The 12,942-nt window shown below is 61.7% G+C and overlaps 1 protein-coding gene across 7 annotated transcripts; it reads right to left on the bottom strand.

Moving 5' to 3' along the window:
• Nucleotides 1–901: 901 nt before the first annotated feature.
• LOC125618936 (translation initiation factor IF-2-like) lies at nucleotides 902–12,359 on the bottom strand. 7 transcript variants are annotated; one of them, XR_007350316.1, is made up of 6 exons: nucleotides 11,314–12,359; nucleotides 9,244–9,763; nucleotides 8,868–9,001; nucleotides 7,529–7,796; nucleotides 7,317–7,392; nucleotides 5,403–6,771 (listed from the first exon to the last, which is right to left on the bottom strand). XR_007350316.1 is itself a non-coding variant. In XM_048810695.1 (3 exons), the coding sequence occupies exons 1-3, from the start codon at nucleotides 12,065–12,067 to the stop codon at nucleotides 8,889–8,891; spliced, it is 1,080 nt and encodes a 359-aa protein (XP_048666652.1). In that variant the 5' UTR covers nucleotides 12,068–12,359; the 3' UTR covers nucleotides 8,229–8,888. The 7 variants fall into 7 exon arrangements, 1 of the variants encoding a protein (XP_048666652.1); XR_007350312.1 differs by having other exon boundaries at nucleotides 9,551–9,763; XR_007350315.1 differs by having other exon boundaries at nucleotides 9,551–9,760.
• Nucleotides 12,360–12,942: the final 583 nt, after the last annotated feature.

Genomic DNA, 12,942 nt, shown 5'->3' with positions numbered 1-12,942 from the left:
TGAGGCTGAATTCAAAAGTGATGAACTGGGCTGGGGATGTGGCTCAAGCGGTGGCGCGCTCTCCTGGCATGCGTGCGGCCCGGGTTCGATCCTCAGCACCACATACAAGGATGTTGTGTCCGCCAATAACTAAAAGGTAAACATTAAAAATTCTCTCTCTCTCCTCTCTCTTAAAAAAAAAAAAAGTGATGAACTGATTAATTTGCTGTAGAAAATTTCAAGGCAGCACAATATTCAGTCAGTGGCATGGATACTCTGGGCAGTTTTTAGCCAAGTTTACTGTGAAAAATGGGGGTAGAAATCAAAAAAATTGAAGAATGTTAAAAACTTGAAGTTGGACCAGAAAAATGCATGTAAAGTTGGGGCCAAGAAGGATGTGCTTGTTGGAGAGACCACACCCGTAAAGGACCCTAAGTGCTGAGCACAGGGACCTGGGAGAGAGGGCCTGAGGGCACCTCAGGAATTTGCAAGACCACCCTACTACAGGCTCCAGGGTACAGATGAGAAAATTACTTTGAAAGGAGATCGTGGGGCACCCTGCTCACACGAGGTGGCAGGGCGTGGGGGCTAGGAAGTTGTCTCACAGTGCTGAGCTGCACAGATATTCAGATGGGAGGGGCCAGGTTTCATGCAAGGTGGAAAACCTTGGTATCATCCTTGTGATGCTGGTTCTGCAGGGATGCAGGATGCTAGGTTAAGGGACTCTGGAGGCTTCCACCAAAGTCTCAAAGGAAGACCTGGGTGGCCAGGCAAAGGGTGGCAAGGTTGGAGTCCCTGTGGGCAGCTCCCGAGAGGCAGATGCAGGAGGTTGTGGAGGTGAAGCTGACGCTGGAGTGGAGACCTCGGGAACTAAGAGACGTTGGGAGCTGGGAGCATGGACTGACTGCTGAGAAAGCTGCTGGCTGTGCAAGTGCCAGGCAGGAGGAGAGCCCAGGTGGCACCTGGCAAGGCCAAAGGGGCGGGGCTGCCCAAGCCCTTTGGAGAGCACATTTCCCAGCCACGTGTCTGAGGTACTGAGTGCAGAGTTCCTGGGCCTGTGTACCCAGCTGGATTTGGGTCCCATTTCTTCTTCCTGTGCCCCATCCATCTCTTTTCCAATAAAAATGTTTATTCTGTGCCACTGTATTTTGAACATATGAATTTGTTTTTTATTTTTACAGGGCTCATGCTGGGACTTTGCCTTGAGTCTCGGAGGAGACTTTGGAGTCGGACTTCTGAGTAATGCTGGAATTTTAAGATATGGGACTTGTCAGGATTGACTGAATGCATTCTGCTCTTGAGATGGGCATTAGCTTTTGGGGGCCAGGGGCACAATGTCATGGTTTGGATATTAGGAGGCCCCCAGTGCCCCTGTGCTGGTTCAGGAAGTTCAGAGGTGACACAGCTGGACTGAGGGCTGCGACCTCAGCAGCCCACCTGGCTGGAGTGGACTGATGGGTGGTGACTGCAGGTGGGCGTGGTGGGAGGTGGTCATGGGGCTGCCCTGGAAGGCGCATCTTGCCTGCGGCCCCTTCCCCTCTGTCTCTGCTTCCTCACTGCATGGAGGGGGCAGCTCCCCTCTGCTGGGCCCCTCCCCCATGATGTGCACCCTGGGCCCAGAGCCCTGGACTGTGGACAGAGGCCTCTGAAGCTGTGAGCCCCAAATAAGCTTTCCCTCCTGTTTTTTTTTTAGGGGGGTATTTTGGTCACGGTGAGGAAAAGCTGACTGAAATAGTGGGATGTCCAGTGTGCCTGGGCTGCAGGCCGAGCACACCAGGGGGAGCAGATCCCCAGGTGGTGACATGGGAAGTGGCTGCAGCCAGGCCTGGTCCTCTTCTTGCACACTGCGGAAACCCTTCTCATCACCCCTCCACGGGGAATGTCTGCAAAGGTGGCGTCCCCTTGGCCGATGCCACGCAGCGTAGGATGCAGTGCTGCAGGAAGGGCTCAACCTGGGGCCTGACACCGGCAGAGGGTCCGTGGCACCTTCTGGGTCTGTGACCTCTCCCCAGCACGCTGAGGCTCCCCCACCTATGGCTGGGCACTGCTGTGCCCTCCCACAGCCTCTCTGGGATAGTGACCATCGCCTCACAGCAAGCACACCACCCAACTATTTACCCCCAGGTGGCAGGAAGACAGCTGCATGGGGTGGCCTCCACCTCAGACCCAGGTCTTCAGATGGCCCTGGGGACACATCCTTATGCTGACTGAGGTTTTGGAGATGGAGATCAAGACTGGCACCATGACAACTCAGGACAAGGCGGCTCAGGCCCCCAGAGTGCACACGGGCTGCAGAAGCAGCTGCCTGCAGAGACGGGCAGCATTGGGGTGTCCCTGCCCAGGACTCAGGGCTTGGCCCAGCGGCCCTCGTGGTGTCTACCTAGGGGGGGCTCAGCCCCCCTCACAGCTCAAGCATGCTGTGACATTTATAAATGTTATACGCAGGGAACAGAAACGCATCCCAAATTAAACAAAACCCCGGAGAGGGCCCGCGTGGGCCCTGGGAAGGGGCGTCCTGACCCCATCCTCGTGGGCTCCTCGGCAGCTGTGCCTGGCAGCAGTTCAGATCCTTATCCAAGTGAACTTGTTTTTTAAGTACCTTTGTAACAATCCCAGAAAGAATATTCACAGGGCAGTGACAAGAAGCAGACAACTGCAGCTTCCAGAGGACATGCTAGGGGCAGGCCCTGGGAGGGGAGACCCCAGGGGCCCGCCAGGCCAAGCAGGTGGGGAGCCAGGGCCTGTGCCCTTCCCAGGGCCCTTTGGGAGGAGGCGGGAGGCCGAGGCCAAGTGCAGGGAGAAGCTGAGAACTTGGCGTCTGCTGGAGGGAGCCCAAGCTTCTGGGGCTGGTGATGAGGAGGCAGGGCCCTGCCAGGGTCTATCCCAGGTGACTTGGACAGGACAGCCCCAGGGGCCCCACACTTTTCCTTGGAGGAAGTCCCCTCCAAGGGGGCTTCAGTGAGCCCCAGGGAAGGAGGAGGGGCAGGGCTCCACCCAGCAGGGGGACCCTGGTGGCTCAAAGAGTATGTCCTTCAGGCTCTTGAAGCAGGAGTCCTCTGTCCCAAACCTGCTTTCCGTGCAGCTTCACCAAGTCTGCACAGATGAGCAGGTGACATCCCTAGCTCCACCTGGCAGAGGCCCTGGCCTGGCCCCACCCCCTCAGGAGCAACCGTGTGGGCTGACTGGGTTGAAGATGAAGGGGCTGCAGGTGTCCTGGACCCCAGACTCAGGGGAAGCTCTGCTTGGTGGGGAGGGAGAGGGAGGTGGGGGAACCTAGTAGGAGGGGAGGGTTGGGACGCAGAAAGGACCCTGCCAGGCGGGAAGAGGGGGATCAGGCACTCCCACCAGGGTTCTCCCGCACCCATGCCTGGCCTGCAGGGCTCCTCTGACACCCCTGCTGCATCTCCTGGGGGCAGTGGGGGCAGGGCTCACAGAGGTGGAAATGGAGGTGGGTCTCCGGGAACACTAGAGAGGAGCATGGAATGCTCACTTCCTCCCAGCACAGCTGGAGACACCTCCCACCTGTCCTGATGGGAGATGTGATTTGAGAAAATTCAGAGGCCAGTGGGAGAGTGGCCCTGGGCCCCAGGGCCTGCCTGCTTGGCCATGCGCTCACACTCTGTCCATGAGGTGGGCTGATTATGGCCCTCTCCCTGAAGTGGGTCTGGATGCCCTTCCTGGGGGCCACAGGGACCCTATCCCCTGTCTCAGGGGACATCCCAGGGGTGGTGTCTCAGGGGAAAGGATGGCTCTGTGTTGAGTGGGTAAAAGGACTTTCGCCTTGATTTTAGGGCTGAGGTTGTGACCTGTGCTGTCAAGCAGCTTCCTGAGAAAACCCCCTGTTAGGCTGAGCCTTCCGGACTCAGGGCAGCAGAGGCTCAGGCGGCGGGCAGCTGTGCACTCAGGGCTTCCTCCAGGACGGAGGCTGTAGGAGGTCTGCACGCTCTGATCAGGCCGGCTGCGATTTCCCCAGCGCCCCACAGGCCTCCCCTGCTCCGTGACCCCCGGTTATGTTTCAGCCCAGAGAGGGCCTGTGGTCCTCCCTGCTGCTCCTTCCCTTCCTCCTTCTTGGCACCCCAGGGCCAGGGTCCAGCTGGAGAGAGAGTGCAGAGGGCACTGGGGCTGCCGTCCTGGTGGGCCTCTTAGGGGATGGCATGAGTCTGCTGGAAGAGACGGGGAGGTGTTGCAGGAGGCCTCGGGGGCCTGGGCACAGACCTGGACGCAGAACCCCGTAAGGCTACTTGGGGTTCATGGGAGTACATGGGTCTGCTGGGCGTGGGCCTGTTCGGGGAAGGGGAAGGGCAGGCAGGCTGGCCCCGCAGGCTGCAGCTTGGGGGCTCAGGCAGAGGGAGACGTGATGGGGCTTACCTGGCAGCCGCTTTGCTTGTGGGGGGTCAGCTGGGAGAGATGCGTGTGAAGTCCACAGAGATGAGACTCCTGGGAGCTGAGGGCCCTGCTGTGGCTTAGGAGACAGAATGGAGGGGACAGAGTGAGTGACCCCGGACAGGGAGTCTGTCACTGTGAGGGACCACCCGCAGTCCCTGGTACTTGGTACCGTATGTCCTCCTGAGCTGGGCCTGCCCCCAGTCCCAGTGGTGCTGTCCCATGTCCTTCCCTCCCTGAGCCACCTCCAAGTTCCTGGGAGTGCAGACACGAGAGTGACTGGGAAAGTGCATAGTGACCGTGACCCTGAAGAGCTGGGACGACTCCTTGGGCTCTGACGGCTGCACCTCTGCAGGAGTCAGCAGCCTTCACTGCGATCGAATTCACATTTGCAGAAGATTTCTTAAAATGCAGCCAGAACTGGTCCCTGAGCCTTTGTCCCTGTGTCCTCCACCCTGTCCCTGCTGCGGGACCAACTCTTTAAACCAGTGCTTCCTTCTCCCTGGGAGTGGGAATCACCTGGGCAGAAAGCTCTCTGCAAGGGCGCAAGGGCCCCGTGGGTGAGGGACCTGGCAGCTCCCCTTTCTGGCTCTGCAGGGCCAGGCCTGGTGGGCAGGGGTTGGCCAGCCCTGATTGTCCCCAGGGCGATGGCAGCCTGCAGTGATGGGGTGGGTGTGTCTGTGGGAGAGGCTCCCTTCCCACTCCAACAAGGCTCCCTCCAGTGACCCCCAAAGGCAGGAGACTCTACAGATCCCTCTGGGGCGTTGTGGTGCTCAGGACACAGGGAAGTGGCCTGTCCCTCCCCACCCTGCCCCAGGGGCCTGGTAGACCCTTTTCCTCCAGCAGGTGTCTGCGTCCTCTGCTGAGGAGATGCTGCTGGAGGGGGAAGCTGGGCTGGGGTGGGGGCTTCCAAGCGCAGGGGTGACCCCAGAGCTCAGTCTCTACCCCAGGGTGCTCCCTGTGTCCTGGCCCTCCGGGCCTCCATCCTGGATGCTCCATGGGAGCTGGGCTCATGGGCAGGGCAGTGCTGACCTGAAGCTTCTGAGTAGCCCAGGCGGAGGCTCCAGGGGTGCCAGGCAGGTGGAGCCTCAAAGGCCCCACATCGGCTGATGGGTGGGCCGTCTCTGTTCTGGACGGGATGGCCATTGCTGGAAACAGACTGCTCTCTGCAACACCATGGCAGTGAAATACCCCTTTCTTTACGAGCTGCCGGGGAGCTTCCCACCGCCTCTGAGGGAGGCGTGTGGGTGCGCGGTGCTGTGCGTGCTCAGTGGGGCCTGCAGCAAGCAGCCTCCCCGCGGGGTGGGCAGCAGGGTCCTCCAGCAGCAGGACAGGCATGCCTTGTGCCCACAGGCTTTCCACCCTTGGCTGTGCCCCGTGGGCCCTCCTCAGAGCTCCCTGGTCCCTCCCTGAGATGGCAAATGCCTGCAGATGCGGGGCAATGGCACTGGGCCACACTCCTGTTGCAGGGACTCAGTGCTCCCTGGCCTCATGGAGGCTCTGAGAAGTCCTGCAGGCCAGGTATGCCCTCCACGTGCTGGACACAGGTAGCCGTCAGGGCAGCAGTTTCAGGAGCACCCTAGGGTCCCTCAAGCGCTCAGGGCTTGTGGACCTACCACCCAGACAGAAGAGAAATGTCCAGCTGACCAGGGCCCAGATGTTTTCTGGCATTGACCAGAGCTGGGCAGAGCCTGGCAGGTCCTTGGCAGGGAGGATCATGGGGCTCCTGGATAGGCCAGGCCCCTGTGTGCCAGCCTTCTCTCTGGGTGGCTCCAGCATCCGTGTCCACAGGCTCAGCTGCTGGAAGCAGGGTGAGGGTGTCCACTAGTTGCCCGGCACTCCTGAGAGCAGGACAGCCCTTCAATCTGCCCCATCAGGATGATCAGTCCCTCCCTGCCCAGGGGTCTTTTCTGACCCTGAGCTGCTCTGCCCAGCTCCTGCCAGGGCTCCGGCTCTGCTGTACACGGATGCAGGCTGCAGGGTGGCCTGGAGATGTGGGCAGGGGGTGTGATGGTCCTACGGCCGCTGAGGCAAACGGCCACCCACCTAGTGACTTAAATACACAAATGGATTTGCTTATTGCTCTGGGAGCACGAGTCCAACGCGAGGTGTCGGCAGGGCAATCCCTGGGGCTGCCGGGGAGGTCTGCGTCCTGCCGGCACAGCTGCTAGAGCCACTCCGTCCCTTGCTGGAGGCTCTCCTCCATCTTCAAAGCCAGCAGCATTGACCTCCACTTCTCTTGAATTCTGCCTCCCTCTTAGGAGGACCTCAGTGACTTCAATACGCTGAGCTCTGGATAATCCAGGATGGTGCCCAACTCGAGATGCTTCATTCCATCCCATAAGCAGAGTTCCTTTTGCCACAGAAGGCGACATAGGTGTAGGGTCTGGGGCCGGGACCTGGGCGTCCCTGGGGGCAGAGCATTGTCCTGTCCACCACATGGGGAATATGGCAGCACATGGGCTGCGAGTGTGAACTGGAAGCCTCTGCAGCTCTGTGGCTGACCCTGGGAAGGTCCCCAGGGAGGCAGCAGTGGGGCCCTTGCAGCCCTGCGTCCAGGGAGGGGGCAGTGGGGAGGGCTGGGCTGGACTCTGAGCTGGGCCTGGCTTTGCTTTCAATCGAGGTGCCATTCCCATTGCACTATCGGCCCCCTTCAACGCACAGCTCAGGGATGCTCAGCCCACCCCAGTGCTCTCTAGCACTGACGTTTTCCCTCACCCCAAAGGACACTGGTCCCACCCAGTGGCCCTCCTGGCCCCACCCCCGGCACCGGGCAGCCACTACTGCGTCCTGCTTTGGATGCCCTGCACTGGGCTTCTCAGGTCAGTGTGCCCAGGTGACACTGTGTCCGGCTCTTTTCCTCAGCGCCACCACCTTTCCAGGTCCGCCCTGTGTGGCCTGTGCCAGGAGGGGCAGCTGGTGTGTGCCGCTCTCCAGGGCTGAGCGGCTCTTACCTGGAGCAGCTCCCTGGCTGTTTCCCGATGGCTCCGCCAGCTGGGGTCATCTGAGGTGTGGGGTATACGGAGGGCTCTGCACGGGGTCAGGCAGCAGACATGTGTAGTCAGGTGCAAAGGCCCTTGGGAGAGCTGAGAGGTGCCTACCCTGTGGGGTGCCCCCAGCACCCATGGCCACCTGAACTACGGAATGCTGAGGTTGAAGAAATCACCTGCTTCGTCTCCACGCTGTGCTGAGAGGTGAATGCTCATGTGTCCCCAGGAGAGAATGTCAGGTGCAGTCTCTCTGATGAGGGGACCTGGCACCCATCCTGCTCCTCGTCCAGTTCGAGGACGGGCCCTTGTTGAGGTGTAAATCACTGGAGACAGCCCAAGAGCTTGCCGAATGGAGCCCTGAGGTTGCGGGGTCTTTGCCTCATTTTCCTGGGTGATGGGCTTCCCGAGGTGTCAGGTGCAGTAGCTGGAGCCCACAGATGCAGCCTTGGGAGGGTCCAGCACAACTTCTGCTGACGGGGACCCTTACCACTGTGGTTCTTGAAGTACCTTCCTGGTAGGGGTGACCCCGCCTGGGGCTGTACTGATCCTGTCCTGCCCCCCATGGGACCCCAGGATCACCCCTAGCCCCAGGGCTGGACACACCTGAACAGGTTCCAGCCAGAACCTCTGGCCCTGAGATGCATCGCCCTGGGCCTAGTTGTCCAGTGGCCAGTGGATCTATCAGCAGTTGATTGATGGAGTCCCTCATCCACTCATTTACCGAGTAGAAGTGACACTATCCTGAGGGACTGGGACAACGCTGTGGCCGTAGCCGAGCCCTGTCAGGAACTTGCCCACAGCTCAGCTCCTCACACAGGAGTGCCCAGCCCACCCTGCCTCCGTGAGGCAGCTCCGGCAGCCGACTCTGGGCTGGCCTGAGGCCTCCCTGCTGTGACACGGGGAGGACGGAGCTGACCAGGTGAGGTGACCTCGGGGGCAGGCTCCCCCAGCCGGTGCTGTGGGGCAGGAAATTGGAGCAGGTTCTGGGTGACAGAGGTCCGTCCCCTGCACCAGAACTTCCAGCAGAGGGGCCTGCAGACCCCTGGGCTGGCCACGCCTCGCTGCACACGCTGGACTGGTCCTGTCAGCAGGGCTGGAGGAAAGTGGCTGGCCGGGATCGTGAGGAGGTGGACAGCAGGTGTTGGGAGTGGGTCCCACTGAGGACCCCTTCCCCACCCCCTCAGCGGGGCACAGGGATCACTCAGGCCACTCTGCTGGGACCAGAGTGAGGCCGAGCCCAGGTGGGGGTCCTTCCGTGGCACGGTGCCCCAGCCCAAGACCAAGCATGGGTGCACATGGGGCTCCTGCCTGGGGAGTCCCATGCAGCAAAGGAGACGCTCCTAGACGGGCAGCTGCTCCCCTGGCCCAGCTCTGGAGCCACCCTCTGGGCACGGCTCAGCAGCCGGGGCCCACCCTCCTCTTGCCTGCACCGTGAGGTCCCCACCTGGGACAGGGTGCCCTGTGGCCCGGATGTAGGCATCCCCCTGGGGACACCAAGGGCATGCTTCCACTTACCCAGACTCCAGGGCCCCCTGGTCAGGTCGAGGGCAGCTGTCCTCCACATCCTGGGCATGGGGCTCCCTGCCCTGGCTCTCCAGGCTTCCCTCTGGCTACACTCAGTGGGTCCTGGGTGCAGGGCGACTCCAGGTCTGGGGACGGGACAGGGGGCGCAGAAAGAGGGGCCAATGCCCCAGCACTCTCCACATCTCTGGGCTCCTTGGCCCCACTCCAGGCCTGTAAGACCGCCCTGGACCCGCCCAAGCTTCCCCCAGCAGTTCCTTTTAGAAGGCCTCCCTACCCAGTCTACACGCGTTTGTTCAACGGTGCGTGTCTCTCTCCCACCCCTACACGGGGGCCACTAGCACATGTGGCCATGAAACAAACATCACACCTAAGATACGGGGGTTCAGGCTGCAGCTGCGCCAGCCTCTCAAACACCCGGCAGCCTCAGGTGCATGGCAGGGCCAGGTGGGGCAGCACGGGTGTCCACCACGGGTGTCCTATGGAACAAGATGGGGATTGCTCACAACTCCTATATTCATTCCTGTGTTAACTCCCCTGCAGGTGTCCCCTGGGGACACCCAGGGCAGGTTCCAGGGTGGGGCCCAGGCCCTGGCTCACACTCTCCAGTGTCCTCTGTAAAGGGGGTGGTCTTGGCCCTCAGGGACTGAAGCAAGAGCACAGGTCTGCCTTCCCACCTGGCCCGCTCCCCCATGGAGGGGGTGACAGAATGTCCACTTCAGGGATGCCTCGCAGCCCGGCAGACTCCTCACAGAAGCTTCTGGAACATGCAATTTCCCAGTGCTGCACATGCCTGCTGCTGTGATGGCGGTGTTCTGGGTAAATGATGCCCTGGTTTCTGGCTTTGTCCTCGACCCCGGGGACCTTGGGAACTGGCATCAGCCTTTCTGCTGGGAAGAGGAGGCCCCGTGTGAAACACTGGGCTATGTCCTTCACAGGGGCTGGAGCTGGCCTTGCTGCCACACTGGACCCCACCCCAGCTCAGCCAGATCAGGGACCCTCCTCCATGCCCTCACCCTCAGTGGCTGGGACAGGAGTGTCCAGCAGCTTAATAATGGCCACCATGTGGCTTTCCAGCTCCTCTCTCCCCAGCCTCTGCAGACCCAGCCTGGGCAGCATCCTCACAGGGAGAGGACTGTAAGCCCAGGAGGTGACCTGGGAGCACATCCTTGCCTCTGTGCCTGGGGACCTGACATGGTGCATGCGAATTCTTCACCATGTCCCCCCACGTTTGGTGCTGGTGTGCATGCTTGGAGCAGCCTGGGCCCTGTCCTGCCCCTGACTGGCCAGGACAGAGGAAATGCCCCTGAAGCAGGGCAGGGTTTCAAGCAGCTTCTGGAACAAGGGCAGGCCTCTTGCTGCCCATGCTCTGCCTGGGTTTAAGGACCGAGGAGCTGGTTGCCCACCCGACCCCATGGGACTCCACACTTGGCCCTCTCCAGGCCTGGCCCTCAAGGACTGGTCCAGTCACTCTACTTCACAGTCTTGGGAGGTCCCCAGAGCGATGAGAAGATCTGTCTTGATGGGACACTAGGCCAACCCAGGCTGCTGGAATCTGGGTCCGGGCCACGCTCTGCACTTGCCCCTGAGGAAATTCAGGCGTGACCCAGGTTGGGGGGCTCCCAAGCATAACCAGCACCATGAAATTGGGATCTCCCAGTCACATGACCTTGGTGGCAGGGCCTGGGGTGGGTGGCAGGTGAGTGGCCTGGCACGCTGTCCAGGGTGACCTGCAATTCTTATTACTTGGGATTGACTCAGGAGTCTTTGGAAACCTGGTCTGCTCTGTCACCACCAGATTCAGACCCCAATTCTGGGCAAAGAGGCAAAGCCCAGAAGACCCTGAGGACCCTGGGCCCAGCTCAGGAGGTCACAGCAGGAGGGAGGCTCCCCTCTTGGCTGGCACCCTGGAGCCGCAGGGATCTCCCAGGGCACCCAAGGAGTGGGCCGGCCCAGCCTGGGAGGCCACTGCCCACTGCTGAGGAGGTGCCTCTGCACTGGGCTGGGCTAAAAATAGCAGGGGGATCGCAGGGCAGGGACAACCGGTGGGAGGCTACTCAGGGAGGGGCTGTGAGGGGGGCCGGGCAGCGGCCTGCGCCCAGGACCGCCACCGTCAATGGCGCTGGGGCTTCCACCCTGTTCCTGGCGGCCTGGCCAGCGGCGGCCCAGCTGACAGGCTATTTTTTCCCCTGCTTGACTAAATATGGTCAGGGAGCACAGCCCGAGGGGGCCACTTGGCCCGGCCGCGTGTTTGGGATGCTTGGCCGGGTATATAAGAGCTGCCAAGGTGAGGCCGCTCCTGACCGAGGGGCCCCCACGCGCACCCGCCTCGGGGTCAGGACTCCCCTCCCCCGCCCGCGTGAGTCCCGGCGTGTGGGCCGTGTGCATGTGCGGAGCGCTCACCCGCAGGTCTTCCCTTTTGTTCCGCCCTGACCTCTACCTTGTGCCGCCCGACTGGGGGTGCAGGAGCGTCCTGCAGAAGCGCAAGGTGTGCGGGCTCTGCCTCTCCTCAACTCTGCATCAGTGCCTCTCTCCTCTTGCTCTCCTCTCCCTCCTTCTCTCCAAGATCTCCCTGCTGCTAAGTCTGCGCTGCTGCAGGAGGGCTGGGGGAAGGGCAGGGGTGCGGAGCCGGTTCCTGGTGTCTTCTTTCTCTCTCTGTCCCCCCCCCCAAGTGCGGACGCCTCGAGCTCCCGCCCGCCCCCACCCCTGCATTCACAGTTGGCTCCGGAGGAGGTGGCTGCCACTGCTGCTGCCGCAGCATCTCCCGGGAGCCGCGACCCTGCGCCCGCGCCTCCGCTGCTGCGGTCACCAGCCCAGCCCGAGGGGCGCCCTGGGCTCCCTGGTGAGTCCCCCTCGCCCGCCAGGGCAGCTACCAACCACTGGGACGGCCCCTGCAAACCCTGCAAACTTGCCGGTGCTGCGGTGGGGGTGTGCCCGCCGGCGAGGGGGTGCCCTGGGTGCGGCGCGCGTGGCTCGGGTGCCTGGAGTTTTCTCTCGCTCGCGGCATCCTCCACATTTGGGAAACTGCAGAGCCAGCAGCCGGCAGGGCCGGCTGGGCGCGTGCAGCTGGATGCAGGAACTCTCCCATGCGGGCTTCTTGCAAGGAAGCAGCCGCCTCGGAAGCTTGGCGTGCTTGGCAGCGGACAGGATGGTGGGGGTCGCCGAGGGGGCTCGTGGGGACTGGGAGTCACCATTAGCCTGTCGGGCTGCAACAAAGCCCCAGCATCTGGGCTTGTGGCTAAACTTACCTGTGAACTTGCAACAAGGACCTCGGAGGTGCCGATGGGGACAGAGGGATCCCCCCCCGCAGGGCCCACAAAGCTACCCTGGGTGGGAGCAGGAGTTTCAGCAGCTCTGCTAGCCCAGTCAGGGTGCCTGTGCCAGGTGATCCCAGCGAGGTGCACGTATGGGTGGAGACTAGGGGGCTTGTGGGGGAGGGAGCAGCACTCTGGTCTGGGTCTGTGTGTCCTGCCAGGGAGTGTGACTTCCACATGGTCTTTGCACTGAGGGGCCCTGGACAAGGCCTGGGCTCGGGACAGCAGCTCTGCCCACTGTGGGGTCTGCTTGGCGGCAGCCCATGCCGCTTTTCTATCAGAGTGGGAAACTTTTTGAGAAGTGACTGTGGTTCATCTGTGAATGGTGGCAGTTCACATGCACGCCTGCTGGGTCCAGTGGACTTTCCTGCCCTCTGGGTCCCCCTAACTTTCTGCCTGAGTGTCTGGGAGGTGGGGGGAGCCAAGCCTCTGGGGAGGGCCAGGAGGTCACAGCCGGTTTCTCTTGTCCTCAGGGAGGCTGTCCAGGAGGCCCAGGCAGCAGTGTGGCCATGCCGGGGGCATCCACAGCAGTGGGGCTGGGGCTGAGGTCCAGGCTGCCCTCTCTCCTCCTGGGCCACATGGAGGTGGTAACTAACAGCAGCCACATGGAAAGGGGGCACCAGCTTCTCTCTTCCTCCAGGGGGCCTTTCCCTCTGTGGGTGCCTCTCAGTTCTCCACTCCCCCTTCCCCACAAAGAGCTCCAGCCTGCCCAGCCAGGCAGCAGCTGCCACAGCCCAGGAACCCAAGAAATGTGC

Source organism: Marmota marmota, unplaced genomic scaffold (assembly GCF_001458135.2).
Source record: "Marmota marmota marmota unplaced genomic scaffold, marMar, whole genome shotgun sequence".
NCBI classification, from domain to species: Eukaryota; Metazoa; Chordata; class Mammalia; order Rodentia; family Sciuridae; genus Marmota; species Marmota marmota.
Note: the sequence above shows the minus strand (reverse complement) of the source record. Positions and strands in the feature narration are given on the sequence as shown.